The 15,222-nt window shown below is 29.6% G+C and overlaps 1 protein-coding gene across 1 annotated transcript; it reads right to left on the bottom strand.

Annotated features, from left to right (window-relative positions):
- Positions 1-3,368: 3,368 nt before the first annotated feature.
- On the bottom strand, positions 3,369-10,721 carry LOC133688342 (carotenoid 9,10(9',10')-cleavage dioxygenase 1-like). The gene is made up of 13 exons (XM_062107801.1): positions 10,629-10,721; positions 10,281-10,418; positions 9,906-10,008; positions 8,030-8,292; positions 5,307-5,486; positions 5,110-5,188; positions 4,927-5,008; positions 4,753-4,815; positions 4,511-4,649; positions 4,086-4,410; positions 3,932-3,987; positions 3,685-3,837; positions 3,369-3,576 (listed from the first exon to the last, which is right to left on the bottom strand). The coding sequence occupies exons 1-13, from the start codon at positions 10,719-10,721 to the stop codon at positions 3,373-3,375; spliced, it is 1,878 nt and encodes a 625-aa protein (XP_061963785.1). The 3' UTR covers positions 3,369-3,372.
- Positions 10,722-15,222: the final 4,501 nt, after the last annotated feature.

Below are 15,222 nucleotides of genomic sequence, written 5' to 3' on the forward strand. Positions count from 1 at the left end.
TTTTGATGTCAACATCATCTTTCTCTCTCTCTCTCAACTAGATTTCCTCTGTGTTAGATTCAGTGTGTGCGTGCGTGTGTGTCTATATATATATATATATATATCCTTTCTATTAATATTACATCATATGGATTTATATCCTCGTTTTTTCTTGTATCATGTTTATATTGAAGCCAAACCACTGAATTCAAATTCAAATTGAATAAATATAATTTAGTAAAAAATAAATATAAAAAAACCTTAACTAATAACTATTTTATTTCTCACTTAAATGATTGTATTCCATGAGATTTCTTGCCTTGAATGCTTTATAGTGCAGCGTATATACATACACGCACACTATGTATCCATGACTACAAATATCCATAAAATTCACATGATATGGTTTTTCCTTGTATGCTTTAGTTTCCACATTAGAGTGCAGTACGATACTACGTATCTATAATCACACACATCCATAATTATGTATAAGAATTGAATACTTGTCCTACAGACATAGGATAGTTATTAGTTTCATTATGTACAAGGATTGTATGAAAGACATTTTCTACGCATGTGCATAACTACATGTAAAATTATAATTTTTATGTTGAAATATTTGATTCAATAAAAAAAATCTATAAATTTTAAGAACTATCACATATATTAAAAAAATATATATATTAAATATATTATCTTATTTAAAAAATTAAAATGTCAAAATAAAAAAGATTTGGTATATATGTTCAACTTGTTAAAAGTATAGATTATAGGTGTGCTTTTATGCTATGGTTTTGACTTTAGAATGCAGGATATCACTACTTGTATTCTTTGGTTTTGACTTTAGAGTGCAAGAATCTTAAAATATTATATGATTTAGTTTTTTTATTTAAATCTAGAACTTGAGATTTCTAGTCAACTAGTATTATTATTTTATTTTTGAAGGTTTTAATTCAATTTTTCTCGATGAACTATACAAAATCTCTCTCAATAAATATCTGGTTAGCAGATCCACTATATTTTTTTTTGACTTTACATATATAGTTAATAAAAATAATTTCATTTTAGAGCAAGTGTATAATGATATTATGTTTACAATGTATATTTCTTAACTTACAATAAACTCTAAAGGACTCCATTTAATCATCATTAAATAGATAAATCTCATATTCACTTTCGGGTTGGTTGGTGAGCCTAGTGATAAGAGACTATCTAGCTTGGTTTGGAGAGCACTTGTTGGATCAAAGATGTTTTTGTCGCTAAGTGTTACCATTTTCATTCATCTCATTAGACCATCTATATCACTCATAGCTCCAGCTCGAACTTGATTATTTCCTAATAATTGTTGCACTGAAGTGACATTAATTTATTGATCGATAATATCTCGAGTCTTAGTCAGATATCATTTGAAAATGAGTAGTTTAGATAAAATTGAACTATTGGATTTCATTTGAAGCAGTCTGGGCTAATATAACATAAGGATCATATTAAAATTGGGACCCAAAAATAACTTGGGCATTTATTACTTGAACCATATTTGTGATTTATTTCCATAATCGAACAAATAAGAATTTGAAAGGTTTAAATCTATCATGAATTTTGCAATACATGTTTGTTTAGAGGATTTTCATGACACGGTTACTCTACCGAGTGGGAAGACATATCCATTAATGGATTTTGAATCTTTAGTATTGGATATCTAATTAACATCATTATACCCTTTCAAGTAGTGCCGAGTAACCCATATAATGTAGCTCATAACCCAAGGCGTGCGTTGAATATTTGAGTACTCTCTTTATTACTTTTCAATTATTCATACTCGTATTATAGGCAAATCTACCCAGTTTGTTAATCGAGTGTGAAATGCCAAGCCTTGTGTAGATCATAACACACATTAAACTCTTAATTATTCAAGAATATTTTAATTGTTATATTCTCTTGCCTTTATTTTTGGACAAATAAACACTTATGTTCATTGGTGTTTCACCATACTATTATCGCATTTAGAGAATTTATCAATAAGTTTCTCACTTTAATGATATTGGGACAATATAAATTCATTAGATGTCCTAAAAAAACTTTATTCAGGCTAACACCCAAATAATAGAAATCAGGTGTAGGGTCTATCTAATACTACGGTCAAGTTCTTGTGGAAAGCCCGCAGTGTTTCAATCGTTAGATGCTCGCAATCGGTTCTAAACATTCAAACTCTAGAGTTCGAGGCAATTTTAGACCAACGAGTTAAAGATCGGACGACTCATCTTGCTGCTAATTATGAACGACTTAATGGTGAGACGGTTGAACTCCGCCGATTGGTGTTGGAGATAAGATCACAAATGGGTGGTACGTGTGCTCTCCCTTCTATTCGCCACATGGTCCAGGCACAGACCCGCCTCCTTCTCCTCCTTCAACACTTTTATTTTAGATTAAGTGTATTTGAACTTGTAAGTGTTTAGATTTATAATAAATATTTGAATTTTATATTAATTTAGTTTTCTTAATTATTTTGCTGTTTCTGTTTAATAGATTTTATATATATATATATATATTAAAATTATTACTGATAGGGTTACTGACGGACTATATCCGTTGGTATATTCTAAAGAGTTAGAAAAGAATTAATGCAAATATCATTGTCATTGTTTATTCACTGACAGAATAACATAAGGTCTATTTGACGGTTATATGTTGAATTCACCAACACATATACCGATAGACAAAAAATTCACCAATGGAATGACATACGGTTTTTATATCGGTGATATATTATATTCAGCGATGGAAGTACCGACGGAATGAAGTAGGTAAAGTTTTTTTTTTGCATGCTTTATTCATCAGTAAATTCATTTGTAAAATTATCACCGATAGACCACAAATTACCAACGAGAGTTTTTCTGATGGATTATTTTCATCCATGATCACGTTAGCAAGTTTCTTGCCGACGAATTGTGAGTATAAATACCAATAGAAAATTTCTTCGGTAAATCTAAAAATTCTAGTATTGGATCCTTAGTTTGTTTATAAGAATTAACATTAAAAAAGATATCTTGAAGAATTTATGGATGGAGTGGGGTATGAAATAATTGATGGGAATATATTTCCATTTATAATTATCTCTGTTTTGTTATTTTAAATATAGAAATTACAGGTCATCATAAAAATATTAATAAATGGATATTCTGAAGAAATAGTTGATGTCTTTATTAAAAAAAAAGGAATTATTTAAACTTCAAAGTATATCTATATCTTCCACTAGACATATGAAGCCTTTGCCATTTAGCTTTCATTTTATTCTACAGTAGTCTAAAATAATTAATTAACCCTAACTAATTAATTAATAGTATTGACTCACTTCCGTAGTTTTCAGCTTGCTCGATTGCTTTCTGAACTACTCTAAAATCCTTTAAACTTAATTGCATCCAAGGTTCTGGTCAAGTCGGTTAATTTCTCCACAAAGTTAATGTGGCTTGTGTTGTACAGTTCATTGTGCGATGGAATTGGCATAAATGCTCCATGAAATCCATATGGGACTCTGTATGGCAATGTAATTTTGGCAACAGGCTCACTTGTGAAGTTCTTTGTGTCAATTATGTAAACCTGAATTAGGAGGAAGAAAAAAAAAGAATTTTTAATGATTAGGGACCAAGCTTTAGAATTGCAAAAACAGTTCTACGCTATTGCTTTCCAGCTATAAAATTAGCTTACTTTGGATGTATTCGTGTCTTCATCATGAACAAAAGTGATGATCCAGCCATCATCTTCTTCTAGACCACCTTCTTTAGGGACAAAGGCAGATCCAGTGCAGAAGGTGTTTCCCTCGAATTCATGGTATTCCACCTTTATATGCCCTTCCGATTGCTCCCCTTCCTAGATTAACATAAATTTATGAGTGAAAGTAAAGCAACAACAATGAGATAATAAAATCGGATCAGCTATCCAGCAATTTAATTACCTTACTCGAAGTTTCATCGAAGTACAACTTGGCTAGACCTCCAAATTTTGGCATGCCTGAAACAACCGATTGAAATCTTACTTGCTATGAAATGGTCAGGGTTTAATAAGACTTCAAGAGATGAGATTAATGAATTTCGGAATTTATAACTGACCTGATGAACTACTTGCCGGTTCATGGACTATCTGGGTGTAGCCAAATTTATTTTTTAAGCCATTGAGACTTGGATTGATCATAGGAAACTCCATACAAAGGTCAGTTCCAGTGAGGTTTCTCTCCTTAACCTCTCCGGTTTCCATGTTTAATCTCCATTCATAAGATCGACTGAACAATAATTCATCGTTCGACGAAGGTGTAGTATTCTGCTCAGCATGTTCTTTACTCCTTAGTCTTCCTGAAACCCACTCAGATTCTTCCAAATCCATACCGTAAGATTTTGATATAATTGATTCAAGGGACCTGCATCCCCTCACTACAACCTCCTTCAAGTCGAACAAAAAAAGATGAGCTAGTTTCATCAGAACGCGTTAAGATTATAACTTTAGTTAATAAACTATGTTCATATAATTAGTACTTTACCTCAACTCCTTCCTCAAAACAATTAAGAATGTGAAATGTGCAATTTGGTTCCACCTCAAACCAACGAACCGAGTCCACATCACCATACCGGGGCATAATCCCAATTCTTGCATAATCTTCGTTATCAAACTTTATTAATCTATGAATTAGAACCTTAAACCAGATTAGTAAGAGCTTCTCACTATATTTCAGAGCTAATTAATTGACACTTAAAAGCTCTCAATATATATATCTATACTCACGGGCCGCCTTTGATGAGTCTGTGTAAGTCTATTGTTAGTGGAAAATCCATGATTACATTATACCTACAAAAATAAATAAATAAATAAATATTAAGGGTTAAATTTTATTATATTCAATGGTTTTTTTTTCCAGTAAAGACAATTCGTTGATGGTGATGTATATCGATCACTGACCTCTCCGTAACCCCCATGTCATGACTAAGGGGGCACCTGTTCAGCTTGAGATCAACCTTGTGAACTAGTCTCTTTCCATCAGCTGAAAATCGGGTTTGCAAGCTCAATTGTCAAAGAAATAATGAAAAATTATTGGAAATACTTTTGTTGAAGGCGTCAAAAGCAGGGAAAATGAATAGATACCAGAAACGACTCCCACTTCCATGTAAGGTTTTATTGCATCCACCCCAAATACAACCAACTCTCCAGTACCTGGTGCTGTCTGGAACAAACAAGAGATTTTATAAAACGAAATCAAGTTAAGCTGTATTTTCTATTCCTGTTGAACATGCGTGCATAAATTGGACTTCTGTACAGGGTATTAAAAAAAAAAAAAAAACCTTTGGGTGGGAGTTGAAAGGTCGATGCCAGGCTCCATTGATATCCCAATCGCCTAGAGTCTGAAGGGAAAAGATGTCAATCTCTTGCGGAAGGTGATTTTCAGCAATTGAGTAGAACTTCCCCGAATGCTCAAAAACATTGGTGTTGCTAAGGTCTTTGTTGACCTTTCCAAATCGCAGCTGAAATTAATTAATTCTCAGATAACAAGTATATATGTATGAGTTAACCTTATTTAAAAATACCTAAAGATTTCATCACCAAGTTAGGGGAAAGGAAAATAATAATAACCATCATAATTAAATGTTCTCCACTCCACTGTTAATGATCACCACTTCCCCTTTTTTTATTATTTTAATAATTCTTTACTTCCTTTTTTATTGTTCTTCACCTCTCTTTTTTCCGAGCCTAAACACAAGGAATCATCTTGATCCAAAATATAACAAGCTATGATTTTATATAACCAAAACAACTATTTTAAAACCAACCCCATTTGGTGAGTTGATTTGTGTCACAGATAATCTAAGATTTAAATCAGATTAAGTTTTAATAAAAATAAAATTAAAATTAAAATTAATTTATTGTGACTTGTTTAAAAACCTGAATTGATTCATGACTTGGTCAACTAGAAAAAAAACCCAATTAATTTATTTTTTAGTAAAATTAAAAAAATAAATTAACTTCAATTAACCTACTTGACTTAACATCCTAAACTTACCTAAATACATCTTATATTATGTATGAGCAAAATAACCTATTATATATATATATATATATATATATATATATATATATATAAAAACTCAATATTTTTTAATTAGACTTACATTTTATACTCAGCTTAATTATTATCCTTGAAGAGTTCAAAAGGGCTGTTTACAGCAATCATTAAGGTAGTTTCCTTCATTTTGTTTTTCTATCTTTTATTTGCCTCTTTGTTTCTGTAAATTTCTTCTCTCAGTTTTTTTTTTAAATTATATTTTTTTTCTGAATAAATAATTCAGTCTTATTTAATATATGTTGCTCTTAGAGAATAATATAAATCATATTTTGAGACCTCACCTAACAGTTTAAGTTATTGGGTTGAAATAGTTTTTTGACATGGTATCAGAGCTTTGATGACTAAGCAGTCACGAGTTCGAATCTCACCATCCTCATATATTTTATAGAAATCAAGTACAAGGTAATATTAGTTTATGTAAGTTTCAAATCCAAAAGATTTTCACTTGAGATGGTGTGTTAAAGAATAATATAAATCATATTTTGAGACCTCACCTAACAGTTTAAGTTATTGGGTTGAGATAGTTCTTTAACGGTTGCTAACAGGTGCGTGCACAACCAGATTTTTAGGGAATTGAGATCACATCCAAAACTTAGATATAATTATTTTGTGTTTGATTGATCAAGAAATTGTATCAAAGGTCTTAATCTATATGCAAACAATATTGGTTTTAAACGTTGGTTTTTATATTTTCATGTAGCAAAGGATTTTGACCTCTGTCCTATATATGTATATCAAACTGTAAAGTAAACTATGTGCGTTTAATTATTAAGATTATCACAAACAAGTAATTGAATTTGTAGGATCCACAGGAATTATGTAAGGATAGGACCACCCTAAATGAATAAACTAATATAAAAATATTGAATATTTTACCTAAAGAATTATGACTTATTTTGCCAAACTTGTTAAGCAATTCCGTCAAATTCCATCGGATTAGAGTTACGAAACTTGAAGCAGCCAATTATCAGAGTGTATAAATCTTGTTGAAATTAACCAAATAAACTTGAGAAATTTTGTCCTAATAGAGCAATTGCTACTTATATTGGCCTTATTTATGCATGTGGTAGATATTTTAAGAGAAATTAACAAGTGATCAATCATAATATATATATATATATATATATAGACACATGCACACACTTTTTAAAAGAATTCAAAAATACCTAAAAATATATCAATTTAATATTTTTCAGGTAAAAAAAAAATTTTAAAAAACATTAAAATAGATTGTTATGTAAAAATAAATACTCATTTAAGTTTTTATTTTTATATTGAATGTGTTTAATTTTTGAATTGGTTAGTAGGATTTGAACTCTATCCTATGTATACCAAACTGTAAAGCAAACTATGTGCGTTTAATTATTAAGATTATCTCGTAATTGAATTTGTAGGATCCACAGGAATTATGTAAGGATTGGACCACCCTAAATGAATAAACTAATATAAAAATATTGAATGTTTTACCTGAATAATTATGACTTATTTTGCCAAACTTGTTAAGCAATTCCATCGGATTAGAGTTACGAAACTTGAAGCAAGCAACCAATTGTCAATTATGAGAGTGTACATGAGATAAAACTTGTTGAAATTAACCAAATAAACTTGCGAAATTTTGTCCAAATAGAGCAATTGCTACTATATTGGCCTTATCTATGCATGTGGTAGATGTTTTAAGAGAAATTGCCAAGAGAATGATAATAAGTGTGTTTAGTATTTTGGTAAAGATGATATTCAATTAAAAATACGTCAAATATATATATATATATATATATATATATATATATATATATATTTCAAAATAATTCAAAAACACCTAAAATAAATTAATTTAATGTTTTTTAAGTAAAAAATAATTTGAAAAACATTAAAACAGATTTATGTAATGAAAAAACAAACACTCATTTAATTTCATGAAAGATAAGCTTAGGTTAGTATGCCCACCATATTTAACAAGCAAGCTATCAAAATGGCTGGAGAACTGCCTTCTATGGCTGGAAGAAAAGATGGCTTGTTTCTTTTTTTCTCCACTTTGAAGGTTTCGGTTTCAACATGTCTGCTGTTATAAAGGACCGTCCAGCTTCCAATGCCACTTTCTTTATCAAAGTATAAAGCATGAAGCATTCCTTCTCCTTCTATCCATATGTGACCTGTCTTCCCAAACATGGAGGTCGTAGATTTTAGACCACCAAATAGTGGATTTGCTCCTGAAATTATATTTGATTTGACCAAGTTAGCGGTCATCAATGGCAGTTGATCGTGCTTATAAGTAAAGAAAAGTTTCGAATAATCACTACTGACTTGACTCCCACCGCTCCAATTTAAAGAAGAGACAAAATAAATTTGACATAGTTTAATCAAGGTGTGATTTTCAACATTATTATTATTAACAAAAATTACAATATGTAGGGAATTTCCTGTAGCTATTTTTACTGTTTATTTTCTCAATGGATTAATTATAGTAGTTTATTTTAAAAAACATATTTTGATCCTCAAACTTTTTCTTTCCACAATTGAATCCTTTTGAGTCCAAATCAATATACAATTGCATGTTTTTTTTTTGTATGAAGTGTTGATTTGAAAGAAAGAGGATTGAAGTGAAAAACACAAGTAACATAGTTGGTGGCTTTGAAATTTATTTCAAAAGTTCATTTTCATCTCTCATTTTTTTTAGCTATTAAGTGATTGGTCCCTATAGTTTTTTAAAAAATATGTTTTGATATCAAATTTTATTTTCATTTTTTTAGTCTTTTTTGGAGTGGAGAAGAGAGAGGGGGTCGCCAGATTCCGATTTAAAGAGAAAAAGTGATCCTTGAAAAAGATTTTGGCCACTAAAACGGTCTATTTCTATGTTAAAATATTAGAAAAAGTCTAGGTAAATAACTCATGTTACGATATTAAATATCTTAATCTATATTGGTCTTTTATTTTTTTCAATTATGTTTTCATTTATTTATACAATGATTCGTGCTTTATTTAATTGAATGAGTGCACAATTAAGTTTTCTGATTTACATTTATGATTTTTTTATAAAAAATCACATTGAAAACTTTTACATGTTTAAGTTTTTTTTAATCATGTATTGGTATTTTTAATTTGATCTTTATTCTTATGATTAATTTCTTACTTTTTTCATTAACTCTTTTATTAAAAAATTTATTGTTTTAAGTTTTAAATTTTAATTTTCAATTTTCAATCCAAGTTGATAAGTATATTATTTATTTATTGATTTTAGTCTATATATATATGTGTGTGTGTGTGTTCTCGTTTGCTATTGTTGTTTCTGTTTTTTCCTATATAATTTAAATAAAACCAATTTATTTAGTTAGTTAAAACTATAATTCAAATTATTGAATTTCTCTCTTTTTTTAATCATGTATTGGTATTTTTAATTTGATCTTTATTTTTATGATTAATTTCTTACTTTTTTTCATTAACTCTTTTATTAAAAAATTTATTGTTTTAAATTTTAATTTTTAATTTTTAATTTTCAATCCAAGTTGATAAGTATATTATTTATTTATTGATTTTAGTCTATATATATATATGTGTGTGTGTGTGTGTGTGTGTTCTCGTTTGCTATTGTTGTTTCTGTTTTTTCCTATATAATTTAAATAAAACCAATTTATTTAGTTAGTTGAAACTATAATTCAAATTATTGAATTTCTCTCTTTTTTTTTTAACACAGTAAATATTTTACTGAAAAAATAATATTTTACACAGTAATTTATCACGTGGATTTGAAGCTCAAACAAAAGCCTTTTTACGCATCTACAGGTTTAAGAGGACAAAAAGTAAAGTATTGAGTTCAAGAAGAGACCATTTCTTATGTAGACACCTTCTGGAAAATCATCTGGGATTTTGCCTTCGATGCTGGTTATAACAAAAGGTTCATTCAATTCATCAACTGGTGCAAAGTTACTCTGCAAAAACTTACAAACAACCGATTAGCAAATAATTCATCGAACCCTAATACAATGTTATAACACCTGACCCGTCTAACACCTTGCTCACGATCGAGTTGGATGAATCAATCTAGGTCAACAAATCTTGTTAAAAAAATTAAATTTAAAATGTGTTTTTTTTCTGACCGACGTAGGCTAAATCTAAGTGGGTCACTGAGTTGACCGGGCCTGACCACGGTGCTTAATACAACTGGAGTGAGTAGTTAGTCAAGGTTTCATGGTTTGATTACCTGAGAAGGAAGAGTGGGCTGGTCAGCAAACTGGAACACCGAATCGACGAAGGCATCCAAAAGTTTGACTGAAGCATTTTTCATAATTTGGGAAACTTCAAGTTGCAAGGAAAGTTGCTTCAACTCTTTCAATAATGGCTGCATGCTCAAAAACATCCACAATATCAGTTATCTTAAATCAAGTTCTAACAAACAGGACATGCTTGATATATAGAGTAAATATGATCATAGAACCAATTAGTATGTTCTTAAACTGGTGAGATTAAATAAGAGTTAAGGAAATTAGCATTTGATCCACATGCCTTAATTTAGAGTGACGAAGAGAAACTAGAATTAATATTTACTTACCTTGTAAGATGAAGACAAACTAGTCTTAAAACGATCAATGTTTTGGAAGAGAGAAGGCCTCCTCTGTACAGAGCATTTCACATGAAAAGCCATTGTTGATGTATTCGTCATCCTTAACTAGTCTTCCCTCAATGATAGCTTAGCTACATATGCGCACAGCTGATCTTGTACCTATATAAGGATTTAGAAGCGTTCAGAGTCTTAATTGTAGATATTATTAACAGCAACTTGTGCACATCAAGGTTTATCTGGAGCCCACGTGCTGTCACTACCGTGTGTATTTTTGTATTCAACGTGTCAAAAATATTAAGAGGGAGATGTAGTGCCAAGGAAGGTTCTCAATTATACTGTAGTTTTATTTTGTGTGTATATATAATTAAAGATAAATTATTACTGATCATAGTTGAAAATTCAAAATTAAAAAAAAAATGCATAAAAATTACTATATAATATAATTAATATAGAAATTGATAAGCCTAAATTTATTTAATGGGTCTAAAAAACCCTAAGAACCATCTTTCCTTGAGCTCAGTCAAAGAAAATAAATATCCCCCCTCGAACATGTAAAAAAAAATAAAGTTTTTTCTATTGAGTACATCCAAAAAGATGATCCTCTTTTAATGGTCTTATCCGTACTCAGCCTCCTTTTGACTCATCAAAAAAAGGACCCATCTCCCTTGAATCTAGTTTAGGAAAAGAGCTCAGCTTCTATAGACTCAATTATATTTGATATCTTATACCTTAATTTCTCTACACACTTTTAGTTGTATAAAAGTCTTTCAAGATTTCATTATATTTCCATCAAATATTAATATAGATATAAGAAATATTTATTTCTCATTAAATACTATCAGGGTAAAATTACATTCTAGACCTTTCTCTTTACAAAAAGACAAGACTCGCTAGCTATAAATATATCATGAGATTTTCATAACAAAGATTTAAAAAATATTCATTTTTTACTACATATATATTTTCAGAGCATCCCTCTCTATAATATTATTATATATTTTTTTAGAAAAAAATATTTATTTAAGTATCGGAGAGTCTTCACCTCCTCCAAATAAAACTTTTTGCATGTATCAGTCACAAGTCATCTTAATTTACCAAACACCAAGTATAAGCTATCAATCATTTTGATTAGAGAGAATAGATGAGATTTTTAGGACCAAATAATTAATTGATTATCCAACATGAAAGTTTTATTTCTATGATACGAGATATACTGGTCATTCTAGTTAGAACAGAAAAAAAAGTAACAATTTTGATGTCAAGAGCATAGTTGTTACATTAAGACCCACCTGATAAATTGATCTAGGAAATTCAAGATGTGAATTTTCACTCGACCGGATTTATAGTTAAACTCGATAAAATATTATCTCGCAAAACCTACTTTCACTGTTTTTCTCACTATTTACGTGCACTCAGGAACATTGAGCACTACTACAACGCGCCTGAATCATCCCTCTTTTTTTTTTCCTTGGTCAGTTATTTGTTTTAGACCCCAAAACCTTTTTTTTTATTTCATCATTATACATTATCTTCAAGTGATTTAAATCCTAGTAATTCCTTTTAATTTGTATGATTCATCATATTTTTAGAATCGAAAAATTTTCCAACTTTAAATTGATGTTTAATTTTTGCAGTATAGAATTTAGATTTCTAAATTAAAAAACATGAAATATATAAAAGGGATTTAGTTTAACACGGAAGAAAATATCTAGCCTTTTTTTTTCCTTTTTTTATTGTTTATGATGTGCATAAGATTCCACTTTGGTACTTGACTTTTTTTTTTTTTTTGATCCCTATGTTTTGAGTGTTAAATTTTTCAATCCAAAAATTTACTTGTTTTATATTTCAATTCCTGAAATTTGAAATTTAAAGGGAGAGAAAAAGTCATAAGCAAAATGGGAGAGAATAGAGAAAGTAGTCAATTTACCATATTTTAATGGCTAAAAAAGTAGTCAGTTTACCATATTTTATTTTAGGGCAACCAATCAATCTTTTAAGTTCTTAGTTTTGTTCTCTTTTACAAAATTAGGGATTGTAATGGTAATTCTATCATTTAAAAGTAATTCAAGAAGTAATTAAGGAATTGAGCTTTTTTAGAAAAAAAAAATTAAAGATTTACTTATCGATCAACAAATATTATATATATATATATATATATATATATATTAAATGTCTCATTAGTCTTTAATTTGCTTAAAATGGAGGAACTCACCATGCATTTTCCCCTATTTGAATACACCCGGAGCTTGAGGCTGATGATAAAGAGGGATTAAAGTTTTAATTTTTCTCAAAGCGTTTCTCATGCCATGGTTGATTTTCCGAAGGGACCTTTGCCCATAAACGATGATTTTCAATGTCCATTACCAAGTAAGTGGGTTTAGTCAATTGGAGTTAATGTAAGATGTTCCTCTTAATTGACCAAATCAATTATTTTGAGTATGAAAATAATTGGACCAAAAGTTGGCCAATCAAAGACATTATTGCCAAGAAATTCACAGGTTAGGAATTCTTGATGTGGACGAAAAAATAGAAGTCCAGATGGCCGCAACAAACAATCAATGCATGAGGAGGACCGGAATTTATAGTGCATATTTTATCTTATTTTATTGATAATAGGAATTTACAGTGCCTCTTATATTGGGAATAACAACAGCGATCCATTCCTTAGATTTAATAACAAATTAATAATTTTTTTTATTAAATAATTTTACTTTTTATATCAGTACATCAAAACAATTCAAAATACTAAAATATTTAATTTAAAATATAAAAAAATCAATTTTTAATAAAAAAAAATCAAGTTTTTCCCATGAGTCCTTCAAAATCCTAAAGTTGATTGTTAATTAAACATCTTTCCTATAAATAGAATTTTATTGAAATTTATATTTATATTAAAAAATCAATTAAATAAATAAAACTATTTTTTTGTAACTCTAATTTAATAAATAAAATCCTCAAGCATAATTTGAGTATTAAGATCAGAGGAAATATTGATGAAGTAGTTTGAGTGTTTAAAAAATCCGACCACTCGATTAAACAAAAAAAATTGAAAAATAAGTGAAAAAACTAAACCAAGAAAAAAAATACAAAGAAACCAATTTAAAAACTAGAAAAATTAATCAATCCGGTTTGGTTTTAATTTTAAAAAGTTAAAATTAATTTAACAAGAGAAAACTAGGTTGAAACTTATGCAATAGAGAAAAGAAAAGTATAAAATACAAACTTATGTGAACACTAAATCATTTTTCCCTTCATTTGCAAAGGCATAAGGTGAACAGGATATTGATTTGAAGAGAGTGGCCTCATATTCAAAGCAAAAGATGGATTAAGGGATAAACGTGACAAGCATGGATGCAAATTTTATGCCACCAACTCCCCCAAGCCTTCCTATTGGCAATGTCATTGCAAATCCAATTGGGAATCCAACTCATGATATAATGAAATGGAACATTAATTGTGCAGACAATGGGTTCCTGATTTTCAAAAACCACCCGAAACCAGTTTAGTTTGAATTAATTTTTAATTTGATTGGAGTTAAACTTTTTAAAAAATTAAAATTCTGGTTTCGGATAGATTTTTTGCCACACTGAACGGAACTGGAATGAACACCCCTACTGCCTACAATATTTAACACCTAACAAGTCGTTCAATTCACTTTCTTGGTTGCATGGTATAAGGATTCAAATTTCTCATACGTATCTGAGGTCCTAAATTCAACTCCAAGCAAACATGATGAAGCAGGAAAAAAAAAGGAAAAAAAAAGTATCTTAAGCTATGGAAAACATATTTTTCATTCGATTTGGGCGCATCAGTTTTATATATATATATTGTAATTAATGATATAATGAAATTGATTGTTTATTTCATGAAGAAAAAAATTGAATCCAGGAAGAATTTTTATTAAATTTTGATAAAAAGCACACAAAAAATAATTTAAAAATGAAATATGAAATAATAGTTAGTAACTTTTCTAATGAAAAGATAAATATGACTCTAATTCCATTGAATTTGTTTTTTCATCGGGATCAGTCACATAAAAAGTTAAAAACTACAATTTTTTGTACCTTTCTATCTACAATTATAGTAATTTAAAAAAGAATTGAAGGGAGTCAATTGACAACCCTCAATTTTACATGGTATCACCAATGTATATGGGGTTAAGTTTTCTATTAACTTGGATTAAAATTTTTTTTGCTATGTTTGGGTAGTTACTCACTCTCTCTTGAATTACAGTGTAGCCATTGATTTTCCTCCTCTCTTGAGGACGAGGAGGCGTTCAATGGCCTCCTCTCTTTTGCTGTGAAGCTGAAAGAGCACAGCACAGCACAATAATAGTGAACAGGTCCGCACCGAGGCTTCTAGTCCAGCTGCAGAGATAAGGTTTTCTTGTCTTTATCACCTGATTTCAAGTCTCAGTATGTACATCTGTCACCTCCGCAATGTCTTACTTGCTTATTGGGCTTGTAGGGTATTCAGTGAATCCAGGGATTAGTTGTGGTACACATAAACTGACCCGGACACCTCAGGTTATAAAAAAAAAAAAGTGAACAGGTCCTCTATACAAAGCTTATGGATTCTTTTG

The sequence above is a fragment of the Populus nigra genome, chromosome 3, assembly GCF_951802175.1.
Source record: "Populus nigra chromosome 3, ddPopNigr1.1, whole genome shotgun sequence".
Lineage (NCBI taxonomy): Eukaryota > Viridiplantae > Streptophyta > Magnoliopsida > Malpighiales > Salicaceae > Populus > Populus nigra.